This window comes from Canis aureus, chromosome 2 (genome assembly GCF_053574225.1).
Source record: "Canis aureus isolate CA01 chromosome 2, VMU_Caureus_v.1.0, whole genome shotgun sequence".
Classification (NCBI taxonomy): Eukaryota; Metazoa; Chordata; class Mammalia; order Carnivora; family Canidae; genus Canis; species Canis aureus.
The window spans coordinates 29,086,961-29,102,687 of record NC_135612.1 but is presented as its reverse complement, the minus strand read 5'-3'; the positions used below and the strand labels follow the sequence as shown (position 1 = coordinate 29,102,687).

Sequence of the window (15,727 nt, the reverse complement as noted above, 5' to 3'; positions counted from 1 at the left end):
CTTGTTTTCTCTCTCCAGCTCATGAGCTTGAAAATTTAAATATTTTTTTAGGGTGTTTTGTTCTTCTCAATATGTATTTTCCAAGAATGTTCGTTCTGTTCTTTTCCTCTTTATGTATGTTCCACAGTATTTCTTTCAATGTATATTCTCTTTTTACTTTTTAAAAATCTTTATGTGGCTTTACAGAAAGGGAACTAACTAGCATATACTCTCTTAAAGCCTATTACCTTACATCAGAAAGGTAAATAAAATTTCAACTGGTTTTAAAAAGGTATAAAAGACTTAGAAAAAAGTTTCCCAGCTATAGGACAATCTTAATAAAAACAGTAACGTGCCTAAATTAGGAAACAGACACTCCAGGGAAAAGTGCAAATATGCTGATTATGTAACTTTTTAAAAAATTTCTATGATTAGGTTTATACTGGTTAGTTTCGAAAGGTGTTTCAGTTCATCTAAGTTGGGCATCAAGATTCCTAAAGGAACAATGAGATCCAAAGAATATATCCAGCAGGTGTAATATACCTTATAATGATCTCTACAATTAAGACTGCACAGAGACATTTTATTTTATAACATGATGATTTTTGCTATTGTTATTCAATATATCATTTTTTTTTCTTGGAGTTCACTATTCTCTAAACAATTAGAAAATCTATTTGGGTTCGAAAGTCATTTTTCTTTCACTAACTAAACCCCATTGATTGCTTCTTTGCAGAATATAATACTCAAACCATTTGCTTTAAAATAAGTATCAGCCCATGAACATCAGTATTACATACAATTTCTCATTAAAAATGCAAAGACACATGTTATTCATATGCTAGTTTATTATTTGGAGATGACTTCATGATGAGCGTTGTCAATAACCAATTACAATACCAGGAAATTCACAGAACAAAATTCTGTAGAGATCTTGTTGTTTTTGTATTTAATTCTAAAAAGTATGCTACTCCAATTTTCACATACCAAGCTGAGATGCCGTTTAGACTTTTTCTAGGCTAATTTTTGCTTACCCTGGGACGGAGGGTGATTTCCAATGAACTTAAAATACCCAATTCATGCCCATCATTGTGAAAAAGGAGAAGGAAGAGGAGAAGGCCAGAAGTAGTAGCAGGACAGTGAAAATGCCACATGGATTCAAGAGTTGAGAAAACTGACAGTAAAATATATGTTCTTTGGTTAGCAAAGCGAAAAGGGGGAAAGTATTGCATACATGATAGATACACACTAGCATTCTAAAGCAGGAGACAAGAATGTCAAGAGTGTATTCTTTCCCCACTGCCAGATGGAAGGGCTATTATTATAAATGAAAGGCAGCAGTAGTGGATGCCAGGCACTTTTGTTGTGTGCCAGATTCTGAAGTCCAGATGTAAGCAGGTTACCCCTGGGACAGGACAGGCTTCAACTCCCGCAGCAGAACAGAACCGATCACGGTTCTCTCAGTGTTGATGATAAGCTGGGCTGTAGAGCCTTCCTTCAGCTCTACTGTGACGAGCATCAATGACCCACTGTGCACAGTTTTAGCTGCAAACCTGAAGGGAAAGAAAGAGACCTTTTATTATGAGGGCGGTGGGGGAAAGGAGACAGCACAGATTCAAATAAGTCTAAAATAATTGTTTTCTCAGTAATTTCTTACAGGTTCCCTACTGCCAAAAACCCAAAGCCAAGCATTCTTCTCAAAAATCGATAAACTGCCCAGCACCATGCTTACCACAAGCAGGTAATCTTAGTGCACAGTTAGAACAGAATAAGAAAAGTAAGTCTATTTTACTTCTTAGTTTGGACAATAGATATGTGTGAATAATTCTCCATTAATAGATATTTGGGAATCATTCATTTGATGTTTAACATTTCGTCAGGCACAGGGCCATTTAAAATGAACCACTGTATTTTTATTTTTGAGACATATTAAGGAAAGGTACTTCTCTCAAAGAGCTTGAAATTTTAATTCCTCATATGTGAAAATGATTACTCAAGAAGTTAAATAATTTTATGGACATTATAAAACTCATATCGTTTCAGAAATTCATGCGTGCATGTTAAAATATTCAAATTCAATCTCTAATGTTGATGATGACATGTAACAAAATCACATGCCAGGTATAACACCACACTCCTCCTTTTTAAAACTTTTAATGTTCAGAACGTTAGATACTTCTTTTTGCTCTAGAATAGAGGAAACTCGAGGTCTAAGGCTCCATTACTAAATTCCAAGACATGAAGAATCTACTAATTACATGGAATTAAAAGCAAAACTAGCCTTTTAAGCACTGCAATTGACTGAAAAGCCGTTGGAGGCACAATGAACTTCTGTCAATCCTGCTAATTCATTCTGCACGCACAGTTGAGCCCCAGAGACGTGAAGGAAGAGGACGGTACCCTCCCAGGCCTCTGTTTCCCACATGGAGCATGTTCCACACATTTTTTTGGGGGGAGGGGGTTTGATTGCAGGGATGGCTGGAGAAAAACAAAGTTGCCGCACATGAGCTTTTGAAAACACTAACAAGTGTAGAGCAGGTCTGTGACCTGCTGTGACCCCACTTTGCAGGGCCAATCCCCTTTCCCCTTTCTGTATGACACGTGTCTGAATCTGAGCCATCTGCCTCAATTTGCGCAACATCTTCAGCCACAATGGCACCCAGTTAGCCCTGACAACAGCTCACAATACATAAAAATAAAACTGCCGCGCTGACAGCACGCTGCGGACTATTCAAGAGCAAACCAACTGGTCAGTGTCTCATGTCTGACAATTAGCATGGGCCTTGCGCAGAGCCCGTGGTGTCCTCAGGGATCAGTTTAATTACCATCAACATAAAAGAGGGAGTTTATCAGGAGACTCTCAGAAAAACTTCACTCCCAACTTAATTAAAATATTAGCCACTTAAGCAGGAAGCAGATTCTCTTTAAATGGAAAGTAATTTCTTTTTTGAGTTTTTAAAAAATGACATCAAGATCTTATAACATACTTGATTCTTTTTCTGAAAACTAACAAGCCATTTTTGACTGAAACAGAATCACGAAAATCAGTTTTCCAACGATTATTAGAATAATGACTCAAAAACAAAACAAATATGCTAATTTTACATAACAAAATATTATCGGCACTTTCAGGTTGCATCTTAAAATGTGAGCTAGTGGGTTGTTGATAAAGTATGTTAGAAGCCTTTTCATTTATTTTATTTTCTACAAACCTGGAAAGCTACTCTCTCCAAACAAAGTGAAGACTGGTAAGGATAATAGATTTATACCAAGACAGAGCAGGTTTTCTACTTGAGAGAAGCAACTATAAGTAACCAGTTTAGGAAGTGAAATCATACCAGTGTTTTGTTTTTTTTTTTTTTAAAGATTTATTTATTTATTTATGATAGAGAATGAGAGAGAGAGAGAGAGAGAGAGAGAGAGAGGCAGAGACACAGGAGGAGGGAGAAGCAGGCTCCATGCAGGGAGCCTGATGCGGGACTCGATCCCGGGACTCCAGGATCGCGCCCTGGGCCAAAGGCAGGCGCTAAACCGCTGAGCCACCCAGGGATCCCCCATACCAGTGTTTTTAAAGAGATTTTATAAATTCTCATAATATACACATCGGTGTGCTCTTCAGATGTCCACACAAGACATAAGGAACTGCGTACCTAATTCCATCTTCCAGACAACACAAATATCACTAGCCCCCCAAAGACCCTCTTTTCTATATTACCCCTTAACAAGTTTATGCATTTCTTTTGTCCACATTTTTGAGGTTCTTCTGTGTCACAGGAGAATCCTGTTTCTGTATTTCTTTAAACCATGTCTGTATGTCTGTTAAACTAAAGGGTATTAGGTAGCTCTACTGTCCTTCTCATTTATGTAACTCCCCCCCCCCCCCCCCCCACAGATTTGGTCATCACCAAATCTTCATTCAACACATAATTCAACAGAGGTCCCTATTTCTGACAGGGTTATAATTATGTAAACAATAGTCTTATTAGTCCCTTTATTTACTTAACACTTGTGCCTTGGGACTACAGAGAAGGAGATTATGTCTGAATAGGGACACAAAAGCACTTGAATTTCAGGGTTGCACAGCCCCAAGGCACATTTTATCTCTTTTCTATTAAAAACTTAGAGTCGATGGTATAGTAACATAAATTCAGCAGAGACAAATGTCAGTCTTGATGTCAGTATGTTTACAGAGACTAAAATTAGTGTCTTGTACATGTTTTTGAAATCTTATTAACAAAATTTTCTTTCTTTTTTTTTTTTTTCAAAATTTTCAATACTGTAAAGAATAGGGGCATGAAAGAAAAGAGATCTTTGCTTACACTATAGAAGAAACAAGCTAAGCAAATCATCCTAGCAATAAAATCTGTTAGCTGGTGTAAAAGCTACTGCCTTTTTAAACTAAGTTTCTCTGTTCTAGTGGGCACAAATGGTGGAAGCAATGTTTTAAAGTAGAAGACTAGATCAGATGTTCTGACATTCTCATTTCACAGTTCAAAAAGGATGTATTTAATTGGAACACAGCATGATTACAACTGGGTTGTTTTGGTCCATGAAAAGCAAAGCCACCTCCCTCCCCGCCCCCCCGCCAAATTTATTAATCAGTTAATGCCCAAACAGGCTTTGCTTTAACATACACTGAAAAGATGGTTATGGAAAGAGTACCAGTAAATAAATAACACATAGCTAGCTTTGGGAGGTAAGAAACAATGATTATAAAGACAGCTTGGGTCAAATACTTCTATGTTAAATTTAATGGCTGACATCAGGACCTCTATACTTGACCTCAAATGAAGACAAACACTTTTCCAGAAGGCATGTGCAGTTTTTGGATCACCATATTCACAACTGCAGCTTCCACTTATTAAATGCTTTGTATAGCGGCACTTGCTTGATTCTATGAGGCAGATCACTTTATAGATGAGGGAACTAAGGCCTCAGAAGTTGAGGAACGTGCTCGTGAGCACACAGCTAGTGAATGGTTGAGCAGAAATTTGAACCCAAGTATTCTGATTCTGGATTACATACAATCTGAAATATGCAAAGTGCACCCTTAATATTTTTTTTATTATTAAACAGATAAACTAAGGTTTTTATTTACTTAATATGCATACAATCTTTTGTTATTCCAAAAACTTTAAGAGGGAAGATATTTCCCTTCAAAACCGTGTACCTGAATTTGCACCATTATGGAATTCAGAGCATCCTGACTTGGTGCTTTGTCATAATAACTTTTAAATTTCTGCCTTTAAAGATCTAAAACATTTTAAACATCCACTACTTTCCACTCCCTCAAAAGAGACACCAGCAGTGAATAATATAAAACCTTTTTGAATGGAGCTGTAACACAGGGAGGGACTTCTGGGAGGCCAACCAACCTCAAACACCAGTAACACCACAAATGAGAACAAATAAGAGGGTGACAGTTAAAGATGTATTGCCTATGTATGATGGGCTCCATGTTATTAAAAGGATACCATCTAGGTGTTTTTCATAATTTTTCATTTTCATTCCACCACCAAGCACTTGCTGTTTGTAATCACCAACTGAGAAGGTAAAACTATTTAGATATATCTGTATTTCATTTTATTACATGTCTTTTTGTCTATTATCTTTAACAATTGACATTTAATCTTTGAAGCTTGTAGGAATTCTTAAGATTAAAGACAAAATAAGCTGCTTGCCAAACCTAAATGAAGATACCACTTTTCTTAAAAAAGTTAATCTGTCTTAACTATTGACAGAATTATGAAAAAAGCTCAGATAACAAAAACAAATTGGTATAAATTTATTATCTACAATACATGGCTTTATTCCCTCGTGCACTTAAGCCATACTTTTTTTTTTTTAGATTTATGAGAAACTGGCTATGGAACATAAATGTTCTTTGTCAGAAGGAAGAGAAATTCTACAACTCAATTGTTTGAACAACTACAATAGGACAACGTGAATTAAAAAGTATTTATCTGAAAGACTGTTTCAATCTCCAGGGTAATCACAAACATAAAGATTTTAAGTAGAATCATATTTGCCACACTTAAAGCAACAGCTCTAGGACATGCTTTTTCTTCTCTTGGATAGTCTTCCTGGTTTCTGATTTTTCTATTCTGAGTTCAATTTTCTCATGTTTTCTGTTCTACTGGTTACCAGAAGCTGTGACAATGGCCTACTCAGGCTAAAACTTTTTTTTCCTCTACTCTTACATGAAGCCTTCAATTACTGCCTGCTGAAGCAGACAGAATCCTATTAGTAAGAAAGACGATCACAGGATGCAGTGCCCTGCCCTAGCTGTATAAAAATAATTAGTCCAAAGTTGACAAATGTGTAATGAAGTCACACAATGATTATATGTAAGAAATATTGGTTTCAATAAGCCAAACATCAAATGCCAAAGCATGGTGACTTGGAGTATTATTTTCCAAAGAATTTAAAATGACAAATCCTTATTACTTTGAGTTATTACAGAACATTTTAAACAAAGAATTTGTTAAGTGGTAAAAAAATTCCTTCTGTTGACTATACAATTGTATTTTAAAGTTAAGTGCATTACCTAATTGAATGAATATTGAGGAAAAAGATTACATGTGATTCTAGTTTAGAGAATTCAGCCAAAGCAATGTATTTTTCCCTATTATTTTTAAAAAATCAGCCAGCAATATTATAGTGTTTTTCTTTGACAATCTGATGAGAAGAGTTAAAACAAAAAAATGAGCTACTGTCACAACTTAAGAGTTTCTGTATTCTGTTCTATCTTTAAACATGGTATAAAAAAATGATTCTCCATACTATCCTGTGAATGACTCATTCTCTTTCTTTATACAGGAAAGCTAAATAAATCTAAGTGTAGTTTCTCAAAGAAGACATGAAATATTCCAGTTATTCTAAAGCATTTCTAGGTTGTCTGTTAATGGGAGTGGGATGGGATGGGCCTTAACAACAAGCCAAATAGTAAAACAAATAAATTCTTACCCTATTCTCTTTGATTCCTTATAAAACGGTCAACCCAGAAGGAAAATCATCAAGAATACCTCTCTTTCATGTCTACATGAAAACAGTTATATATATTCCTATCAAGCTGTTGCATAACAGAATATTACCTCACAAACGGTGGAATTAAATAAAACTTAAAGAATGTTTTAAAGCAAAATAAGCTGTGTAGTTTGGTTATTTCTGAAATATCCAGATATGCTTTCCGTGTAAAAATTAACTGAGGTCCACATTTGTTTTTCAATGAAACGCTGTGCACAGAACCTACAGAGATCAAAGCAGCAGATACAAAAGCGGTGCTGCCCCCTAGTGGACAGACTCCAACCTGAACAAGAACTCGGATTTCTAAATCAGTTCCACAGATCTTTAGTACTGTTTGAAATTCCAAATTTCTTGTACAGTAGTTAAAAGACCAAAGCCTGATATCTTTATACTAACAACTGTTCACAAAAAATTTTGTTTTAAGACAGCTAAGGTATTATTACTACAGTATTAAGGCTAATAAAATTAGGGCACTAAGATAGTTTTCTGTTATTGTCCTTTAAAATTACTTGATATTTAAATATTTCATGATTATTAGGGAAAAGAAATAAAACAACAAAAACAATAGCTCAAAGGTTGAGCAACCTAAGAACAGAATAAAGGGAAATATCAAAGGCCCTACTAAGAAGTGACTGTCATTCATGTTTTATACCCTAGTATTAAGAAAATCTGTCACAAGTCTTCAAAATATATTAAATGAAGGTCTTGCACAATATAGACATTTTATGATGGAAATGGTTGTATATACAGTATTTCTCCTATTAATAATCATTAAACATATACATGATAATAGTGATTCACAGGATGAACTAAGGCCTAGAGATGAAACAAATTGTTCTTTACATGTACTTCAGTTAAATAAAAAGATCCTTTAATTTTAAACCTATAAATATGTTGGTAAGATAAAAAGTTGACTGCCAGGTTGCCATGGATACACTGTTCTATTCACAGCACTAGACTTTCCTAATAGTTAAGGACCTGAGTAACAATAGTAAAACAATGTTTTTTCTATTAAGACTGTAATTATTCAAAAGTTGCACGTATTCAAAACTTGCAAATTAAAAAACTGACAGAGAAAATAAATAAAAAAAAATAAAAAACTGACAGAGTAAACAAGATCCAAATACAGATTAAGATACCGGGGCAAGGAAAGGACTATAAGTATTGAATACAAGTTAATAATGAAAACTGTTCTGGTTCTTTTTTTTCTTTTCTTTTTTTTAAGATTTATTTATTTACTCATTCAGAGAGAGCGAAGAGAGAGGCAGAGACACAGGCAGAGGGAGAAGCAGGCTCCATGCAGGAAGCCCGATGTGGGACTCGATCCTGGGTCTCCAGGATCACACCCCAGGCTGCAGGCGGTCCTAACCCTGCGCCACCGGGGCTGCCCTGTTTTGGTTCTTGTTGAATAAACTAAGAACTAAAATAGAATCATAGCAGAGACCAGGCTTTCCATTTTCATCAACTTACCACATATTTCTCCTTACAGGGTCAATCTGTTGTTCACGAAAGGGCAAAATGACTAGGTAGTGTGACAATTCTTTTGAACAACACCACTGTTACTGAATGTCAGAATTCTGGAAACTAGGTTAAAATGCTGGGACTGGTGAAAGACAAACTTTTACTTGTGGTCTGAGACTGTTGCACAGACAAGACTATAACACATTAATATAATTAACAGTATACTCTTGCTGGAGCACAACAGCATAGCTGGAAGAGAAAAACGAACCAAACATCTTATCTATTAGCATCTCTTAATAACTAATCTGTAAAAAGGAAATGCATAAACATAGAAGAAATACACTTTAAAATGTGTCATGTGGCTATTATTAACTCTTGATAGTGCAAGGTGGCCTCAAACTATAAACTCTGGAACATTATTGGCCTTATAACCGGGTAGAGCACTGGCTAAACTGCAGATTCCTGGGCCATACCCCAGATGTACCAAATCTGAGTCCCTGGGTGCAGGTCCCACGAATATGAGTTTTACACAACCCTCCACAGGATTCTTTTGTACAGAAAAACCTTAAAGATTTTGGAGCTATAGACATTTAGCTTTCTGCTTTTTGGTCACTGAACATTAGTACCTTTGTGAGAGGACAAGCAATGTAATAAAAGCAAAGGCACCGCAATTTCTACATTGCACACTAAATATTGACACTTCCCTTTTGCAGTCCATTCATATACTGGCTTACTGTTGTTCACTATGCCTTTGTATACACTTTATTATATATTAGTTTATTAGTATTGTCTTAAATAATACACTTTAAGACTTTTATAACACATAGAATCTCACATGTTTTAATACGAATATCTAACACAGGACATGAAGATATTAAGCACTGTGGTTAATAAATGCTTTTTTTTATGACTTTTTAAATTCTCATTTCTGTACTACTCCTTATCATGTGGTAACTGTCATCTGGAAAATAGCAGATTGCCATAATGACCATAACTCTGTATATCTCAATGGGATGGTTTTGTTCTCAAAGAGCAGCCCTTTCAATCACCAAGCAAGTCCCACAGAAATGAAAATAAAGTTGTCTTTCAAAAGTATACTGGTTGGCTTTTTAAGACTATTGCTCATTTAGAAAATCAAAACTAAAGGTCATATAATCTCACAGCAGATATGCTTTCTCACTGATCTTGAAAAGCAGTTAATTACATAAGAAATGCTCCTTGTTTTTGAAATGAATTCCATAAAACTTGTGCTCCTTTAATTGACTTTTTCTTAATGGAGGCCATTCTCTGTTGATATGTAGGAACCATTTTCTGCTATGTATTCAATTAAAATATCTACTTTACGCTATTATGCACTTCTGCATATTAACGAAGATTCCCTTTTTCGTAGATAATTCTTATATTAACTATTCTTTAACTTGGCATTTAATGTAAAAACTATTCAAATTTTAAGAGCAGTGGGAATAAATTATTCCAAAGTTAGACAGTGGAAACTTTATTCATTGAATGGTCAGAAAGAATACTCTGGTGCTTATTGAATAGTCCTCTCAGAAATAAAAGATCCTGAAAAATTAAATAGAACATAGGCCCACCAAGAGTAATGTATTGATGTATGTACTGGAAATTTTAATATCTTAAAATATTAATATTCAAAATACTTCTCACCCTTGTTCTTTTAAAGTCATCTTAAATCAATTACCATTAATACAAGAATGGCATTGGTCCTACTCTTTTTTTTTTTTTTTTTTATGAATTTTTATTTATTTATGATAGTCAGAGAGACAGAGAGAGAGAGAGAGAGAGAGGCAGAGACGCAGGCAGGGGGAGAAGCAGGCTCCATGCACCGGGAGCCCGATGTGGGATTTGATCCCGGGTCTTCAGGATCTCGCCCTGGGCCAAAGGCAGGCGCCAACCCGCTGCGCCACCCAGGGATCCCGGTCCTACTCTTCATCAACTCAAAAAGTAACCATCACAGAAGAATAAATAAGTCAGAAAGCTCACAAGGATTTCAATTTTGTGATTGACATATAAGTTTAGATGTAACTCATTAATTCCAGAGGATAATACGATACCAAACACTACAGTTAAAAACATGAGTACAACTCAATAAAGTGATAAACTGTTCATTTGTTATTATAATATAAACAGTAACTGCTACTTCATTTTAAATGACATTAAGAAAGGCATCAGTACAGATTTTACCAACAATTGTTAATTTTTGTTACTGCAAATAAAAATTGGCAAAAAAGTTACATATGAAAAATATTTTTTTTAAAAATGGGATCCCTGGGTGGCACAGCGGTTTAGCGCCTGCCTTTGGCCCAGGGCGCGATCCTGGAGACCCGGGATCGAATCCCATGTTGGGCTCCCGGTGCATGGAGCCTGCTTCTCCCTCTGCCTGTGTCTATGCCTCTCTCTCTCTCTCTCTCTGTGACTATCATAAATAAATAAAAATTAAAAAAAATATTTTAAAAAAAGTTACATATGAATGATGACAATTTTTAACAATTTCTGTATGAAAAATACAAGTAACTCCAGGTGTTTATTGCCTGGAAGCTTTCTGAAATTTAGAACATTAATATGGCTATACTATGAGAACGAATGCAAACATTTTCAGTTACGTCTAATGAGACTTGTGAGGCAAATTAAGACAGCACAACCTAATCTTAATTATAGATAGGTATGTTTTTCACTTTTGACTGTGTAGTAACTTGGGCTCTTCCCCCAAGTTACAGAGCCAAACACCAGGCTACTGATCATACAGCCAGATTAGAGAAGTGCCAAGACATTGCAGATGTGTACAAGGACCATAAACATTAAGTTTGAGTGCAATCTCTGCATTCCAGAGCCAAATATAAACAGTTTTTAGTTGTGTGTTTCCCCTGCATTAGTACAGACAATTGAGAATTGACTATAATTTAATCACTTGAAAAGGCATTAAGTTCCAAACCACCAAGACTAGTTACATGCAAACAATGCTTTAATAGAAATTACACAACTGTGCTAAGTGTCTTTCTTAGTCTGTTTCCCAATAGGAAGGTAGCTTTTATATTAGTTGGATTTGAGAAGGTAATCTGGCTGTTTTCTTCTAAGAAACAAAAATCTGGAAAGCTGCCATTGCTTTCAGAAAAGTTAACCCACATATAGAACAAAACAAAAAATAAATCAGAAGTTCCAACATAAACACAGGTGATCATATGTCTTTTTGTACATTACAGAAGGACATACTAAAACAGGACTGAAGTACTGCTGGATACTAGATGTGTCAGGTAAAATTTCATATTGTATAAGGATATTCTGGTGTTTCAGGAATTTCAATAATTCAAAGTATTCATAAATAAATCAAAGAACCTCTGCTAGAGAAAATCACTTCCTGCCAAGAAAGTAAAAATATTTTCACTGAAAAGCCTTCTTTTCACTCTTCCCCCTACTGAACAACATTAACTGATAAGCTGTATTTGCATGGTCGTACCAGTATGATGACCTAATATCCATTTTATTATTTTATCATCACCCTATGTGAGATAGATAGGATTTGTCAGATATTAAGAAATGGAAGCATCAGACCTGCTAAATAACTTAACCAAGGACCTTTCTTTAAAAACAAAACAAAACAAAACAAAACACAAAAAAATAGGGTAAATTTTTTGATTAATGCAGTGTTCATTGTCACAATTAGTAGATGATGTTAGACACCTTCAATAATGGCAGATTCGCTCTCATTCAATAATGGCAGATCAAGACTTGAACTGAGTTCTTCGAAGGCCAAGACCAAGGTTTTTCCATAGATAACAAAGATTTCATTTCACTACCCCTTCTTTTCCTTGCCATCCCCATCTAAACAGATGAAGATCTTAAAATGCATAAGAAGTTATCACTTGCCTCAAATTACCACAACCAATAATGGCAGAGATAAATCTAAAACCCAGATCAACTGCAATCCTCTTTATAAGGGGGCTCTCTTACCTCTGTATTAATTTGAAAAAAAATAAGATTTTATAGGTAATCTTTATACCCAGTGTGGGGCTCAAACTTAAAACCCTGAGACCAAGAGTTGCATGCTCCACTGACTGAGCTAGCCCGGTACTCCCCTTTCCTCAATTTTTTTTTTTAAGGTCTAAAGTCATTCTCTTTGATTTTAAATTTATTTTCTATATACATAGATAAAGGCAGAAGTGTACCATTGTCAGTGGAATGGCAAAGGAATTAAAGATGGAATTAATGAATTCCTTTGAGCTCACAGAAGACTAAGTAATAACTGCATGTTTGTTTAAGGCAATCATTTTTATCTTTACTTTCATTTCAAGCCACTGGCACATATAAGATCACAAACAGGGCAACCATATTAATCACATTTTCTCCTACCTTTAAGGAAAATGACTTGGATCTCATGCTTTAGATGCTGGGTGGTGAAGATATATCTGGTCTAAGAAATAGAAGCTGCATTTGGCCCTACGTTGGTTTTCTAAAAGCTCCTTAATTACTGGGATCTCTCTTAAGGGATCACTGTAAAAATCACTCTGAATGTGGTACCCAAACTTCTTCCATTTCAAGTGAAAAAGTACAATCGCACTGCTTTATAAAATAGTTCTTCCTGGAAATCCACTGAATCTGGTGAAATAGGATAAATTCTCAACTGTATCTCATAAAAGGTAACTTTACAAATCACCAAACTATTATAAAACCCAAGTACACTGCCCTTCAGGATAGTCCATTCCAGTGTACTAAGGATTCCATGAAATAGGAAGAGAGCCTTAACACAAATCAATCAATTAAATATCTCATCAGAAACAAAGAGAGGGAGGGCAGATACAGGTTTCAGGGTTATTATTATTATTATTTAAAGATTTTTATTTATTTATTCAAGAGAGATGGGGTGGGGGTGGTAGGGTGGGCAGAGACATAGGCAGAGAGAGAAGCAGGCTTCATGCAGGGAGCCCGATGTGGGACTTCATCCCGAGGACTTCAGGATTATGCCATGGGCTGAAGGCAGGTGCTCAAATACTGAGCCACTCAGGCATCCCTCAGGGTTATTCTTTTCTTTTCTTTTTTTTTAAAGATTTTATTTACTTATTCATGAGAGACACAGAGAGAGAGAGGCAAAGACACAGGCAGAGGGAGAAGCAGGCTCCATGCAGGGAGCCCGATGTGGGACTGGAGCCCGATGTGGGACTCGATCCTGGGACCACGGGATCACACCCTGAGCTGAAGGCAGATGTTCAACCACTGAGTCACCCAGGTGTCTCAGGGTTATTATTTTCAAGGAAAACTGTGAATTGAAAATTACATATTTACATGTACATATATATACATAACTTATCTCCATATCACATGTTGATAAACCTACCTGTATATATTATCTTGGCCAGAAGGGACTACACCTACATTGGCTATATTTACAACCTTCTGAAGGATCACAGAGGGAGTGAAATTCTGTGGTGCAGCAATGATTACAGTAGAAGTTTCATTCATTCCTGTTAGCATCCCTGTAAAAGCAAAAGAAGGCTCCCTTTACTAATTTCTTTATGACAATTACAATAAAACTATTAAGTTCATAACCAAAATTAAAAATTTTTTTTCCAAAAAAACCCGCCACTCCAGAATATAATTTTCAAGATAATTATCATAGAATTAAAATAACTGCAAATGTTATAAAAAATTTTAAATCCTTATTGTGTAGGAAAATGTATTTTAAAATGCAGTGGAACTTAACTCTTAATATATCTGATTTTCAATACTATAAGATACAAATGTGGAACCACAAAGATGTTATTCATTTACAGTCCCTTTTAAAAAATATACCCAATTAATTTAGACTATGTTAACTATTCACGCTTTTACTTTTTAAGAATTCTTTCCCCCTCTCCTTTTCATTCATAGATCTCTCTTGCCAAATGCTGTCTACAAACAAATGAAAGTGAGTCTGGAATAACCAGCACCATTACCTGATGAAAGGCCTCAACTGATGGATCAAAGGTATCTTAGCAATGACTTAAAGTCACTGAACAGTTAACGTGGTTCTAAAAAATGCACACGTATCTAAACAGCTATATTATATTTATCTCTAAATATAATAGTATTTGCCTAATGAATGGGACTATATATTAATTACAAAAACACCAACCGAAATTTCTGAAGCAATACATTTGGAAGCAAAGGAAAAAATGTGAATGGAAAACCTTAAGTTCCAAAGACATTTAAAATTGATATTTAAGAAAAAAAGCTAAGCAAAATTATGAACAAAACCCATATGGTTAACATGACATGTCATTAATATCAGAATCTCATGTAAAAATGTTCAGTGAACGAATTCAGTAACATGCCACTTAGAACAAATATTGAAATTTAGTACCGAGGTTAAAAAAAACCAAAATAATTATAATAAATGCCATCTACCTTGAACTGTGATATAAGTCATTGACATCTAATGGTATCTAGTAAAAATGATAATCTTTTGAAACATTTGATATGTGCACAATAGTTTACAAAATTCATGAAAATGGTAAAATTTGATTTTATGTTTTCAAAAGGCCCTGAACCTTCAGGGCTATATATTTAATTTAGTTATTTACTGCAAATGCAACCTGAAATTTAAAAGAACCCCTATGATTAGCAGCACAAAGATATGAAAGCCTAATACTGTAAAAAGACTTATCTAGCTTTTACCAAAAAGCAGTTTTTACTAACCACTTTCAAACTTGGGGACACTATGTTCTGTCTTAGACTGTTTAACTTCAATATTAGGCAAAAGCTTTAAAAACTACACAAGCAGTCAAACACTGCTTTTAAGTAAAGCACAGTGGATGCTGACATAACACTGCTGAGAGATGTGTGTACTCATTTAGGATTTAAACCTTCTCCATTAAGCTCTATTGAAGAGCAACTGCTGAATAAATGAATGCAACTATGTTTATGTTAAAAGCCTGTTTCCCGCAGCATGTAATTAAAGGAAATGTTGTACAAAGCCAGTACTTTTGTCAAGCTCCTGTAAATGGAAAGATGGATAGCACTCAGAGAAGTGAATGCATTGCTTCATATTTAACCTTAACACTCTTGTCATTAATGGTTTGTCTAACTTGGTCTATAAAAGACAAGGTACTGCTCCATTGAAGTAAAATTTAAAAAATCAACTAAACCATGCTTTTCAGAACAGAAGATTCATTATCGTCAGCTAATGTATTGGCATAAAGCAAAGTAACATCCTATCAAGTAAGGCACACATTCAATCTGCCTTCCCACCCCCCTTTATTTTTAACTCATG

The 15,727-nt window shown here is 35.2% G+C and overlaps 1 protein-coding gene across 5 annotated transcripts in view; it reads right to left on the bottom strand.

Moving 5' to 3' along the window:
- Positions 1 to 809: 809 nt before the first annotated feature.
- Positions 810 to 15,727, bottom strand: part of AP3B1 (adaptor related protein complex 3 subunit beta 1) — a 265,282-nt gene continuing 250,364 nt past the window's right edge. For 3 of the 5 annotated variants that reach the window (XM_077867266.1, XM_077867277.1, XM_077867286.1), the window contains 2 exons: positions 13,814 to 13,952; positions 810 to 1,532 (listed from right to left, as the gene is read on the bottom strand). In XM_077867266.1, the coding sequence (XP_077723392.1) occupies positions 1,379 to 1,532; positions 13,814 to 13,952 (293 nt within the window). In that variant the 3' untranslated portion in view covers positions 810 to 1,378. Of the gene's footprint in view, positions 1,533 to 13,813; positions 13,953 to 14,875; positions 14,901 to 15,727 lie in introns of those variants that run through there. The other 2 variants (XR_013362344.1, XM_077867304.1) reach the window with 2 other exon arrangements.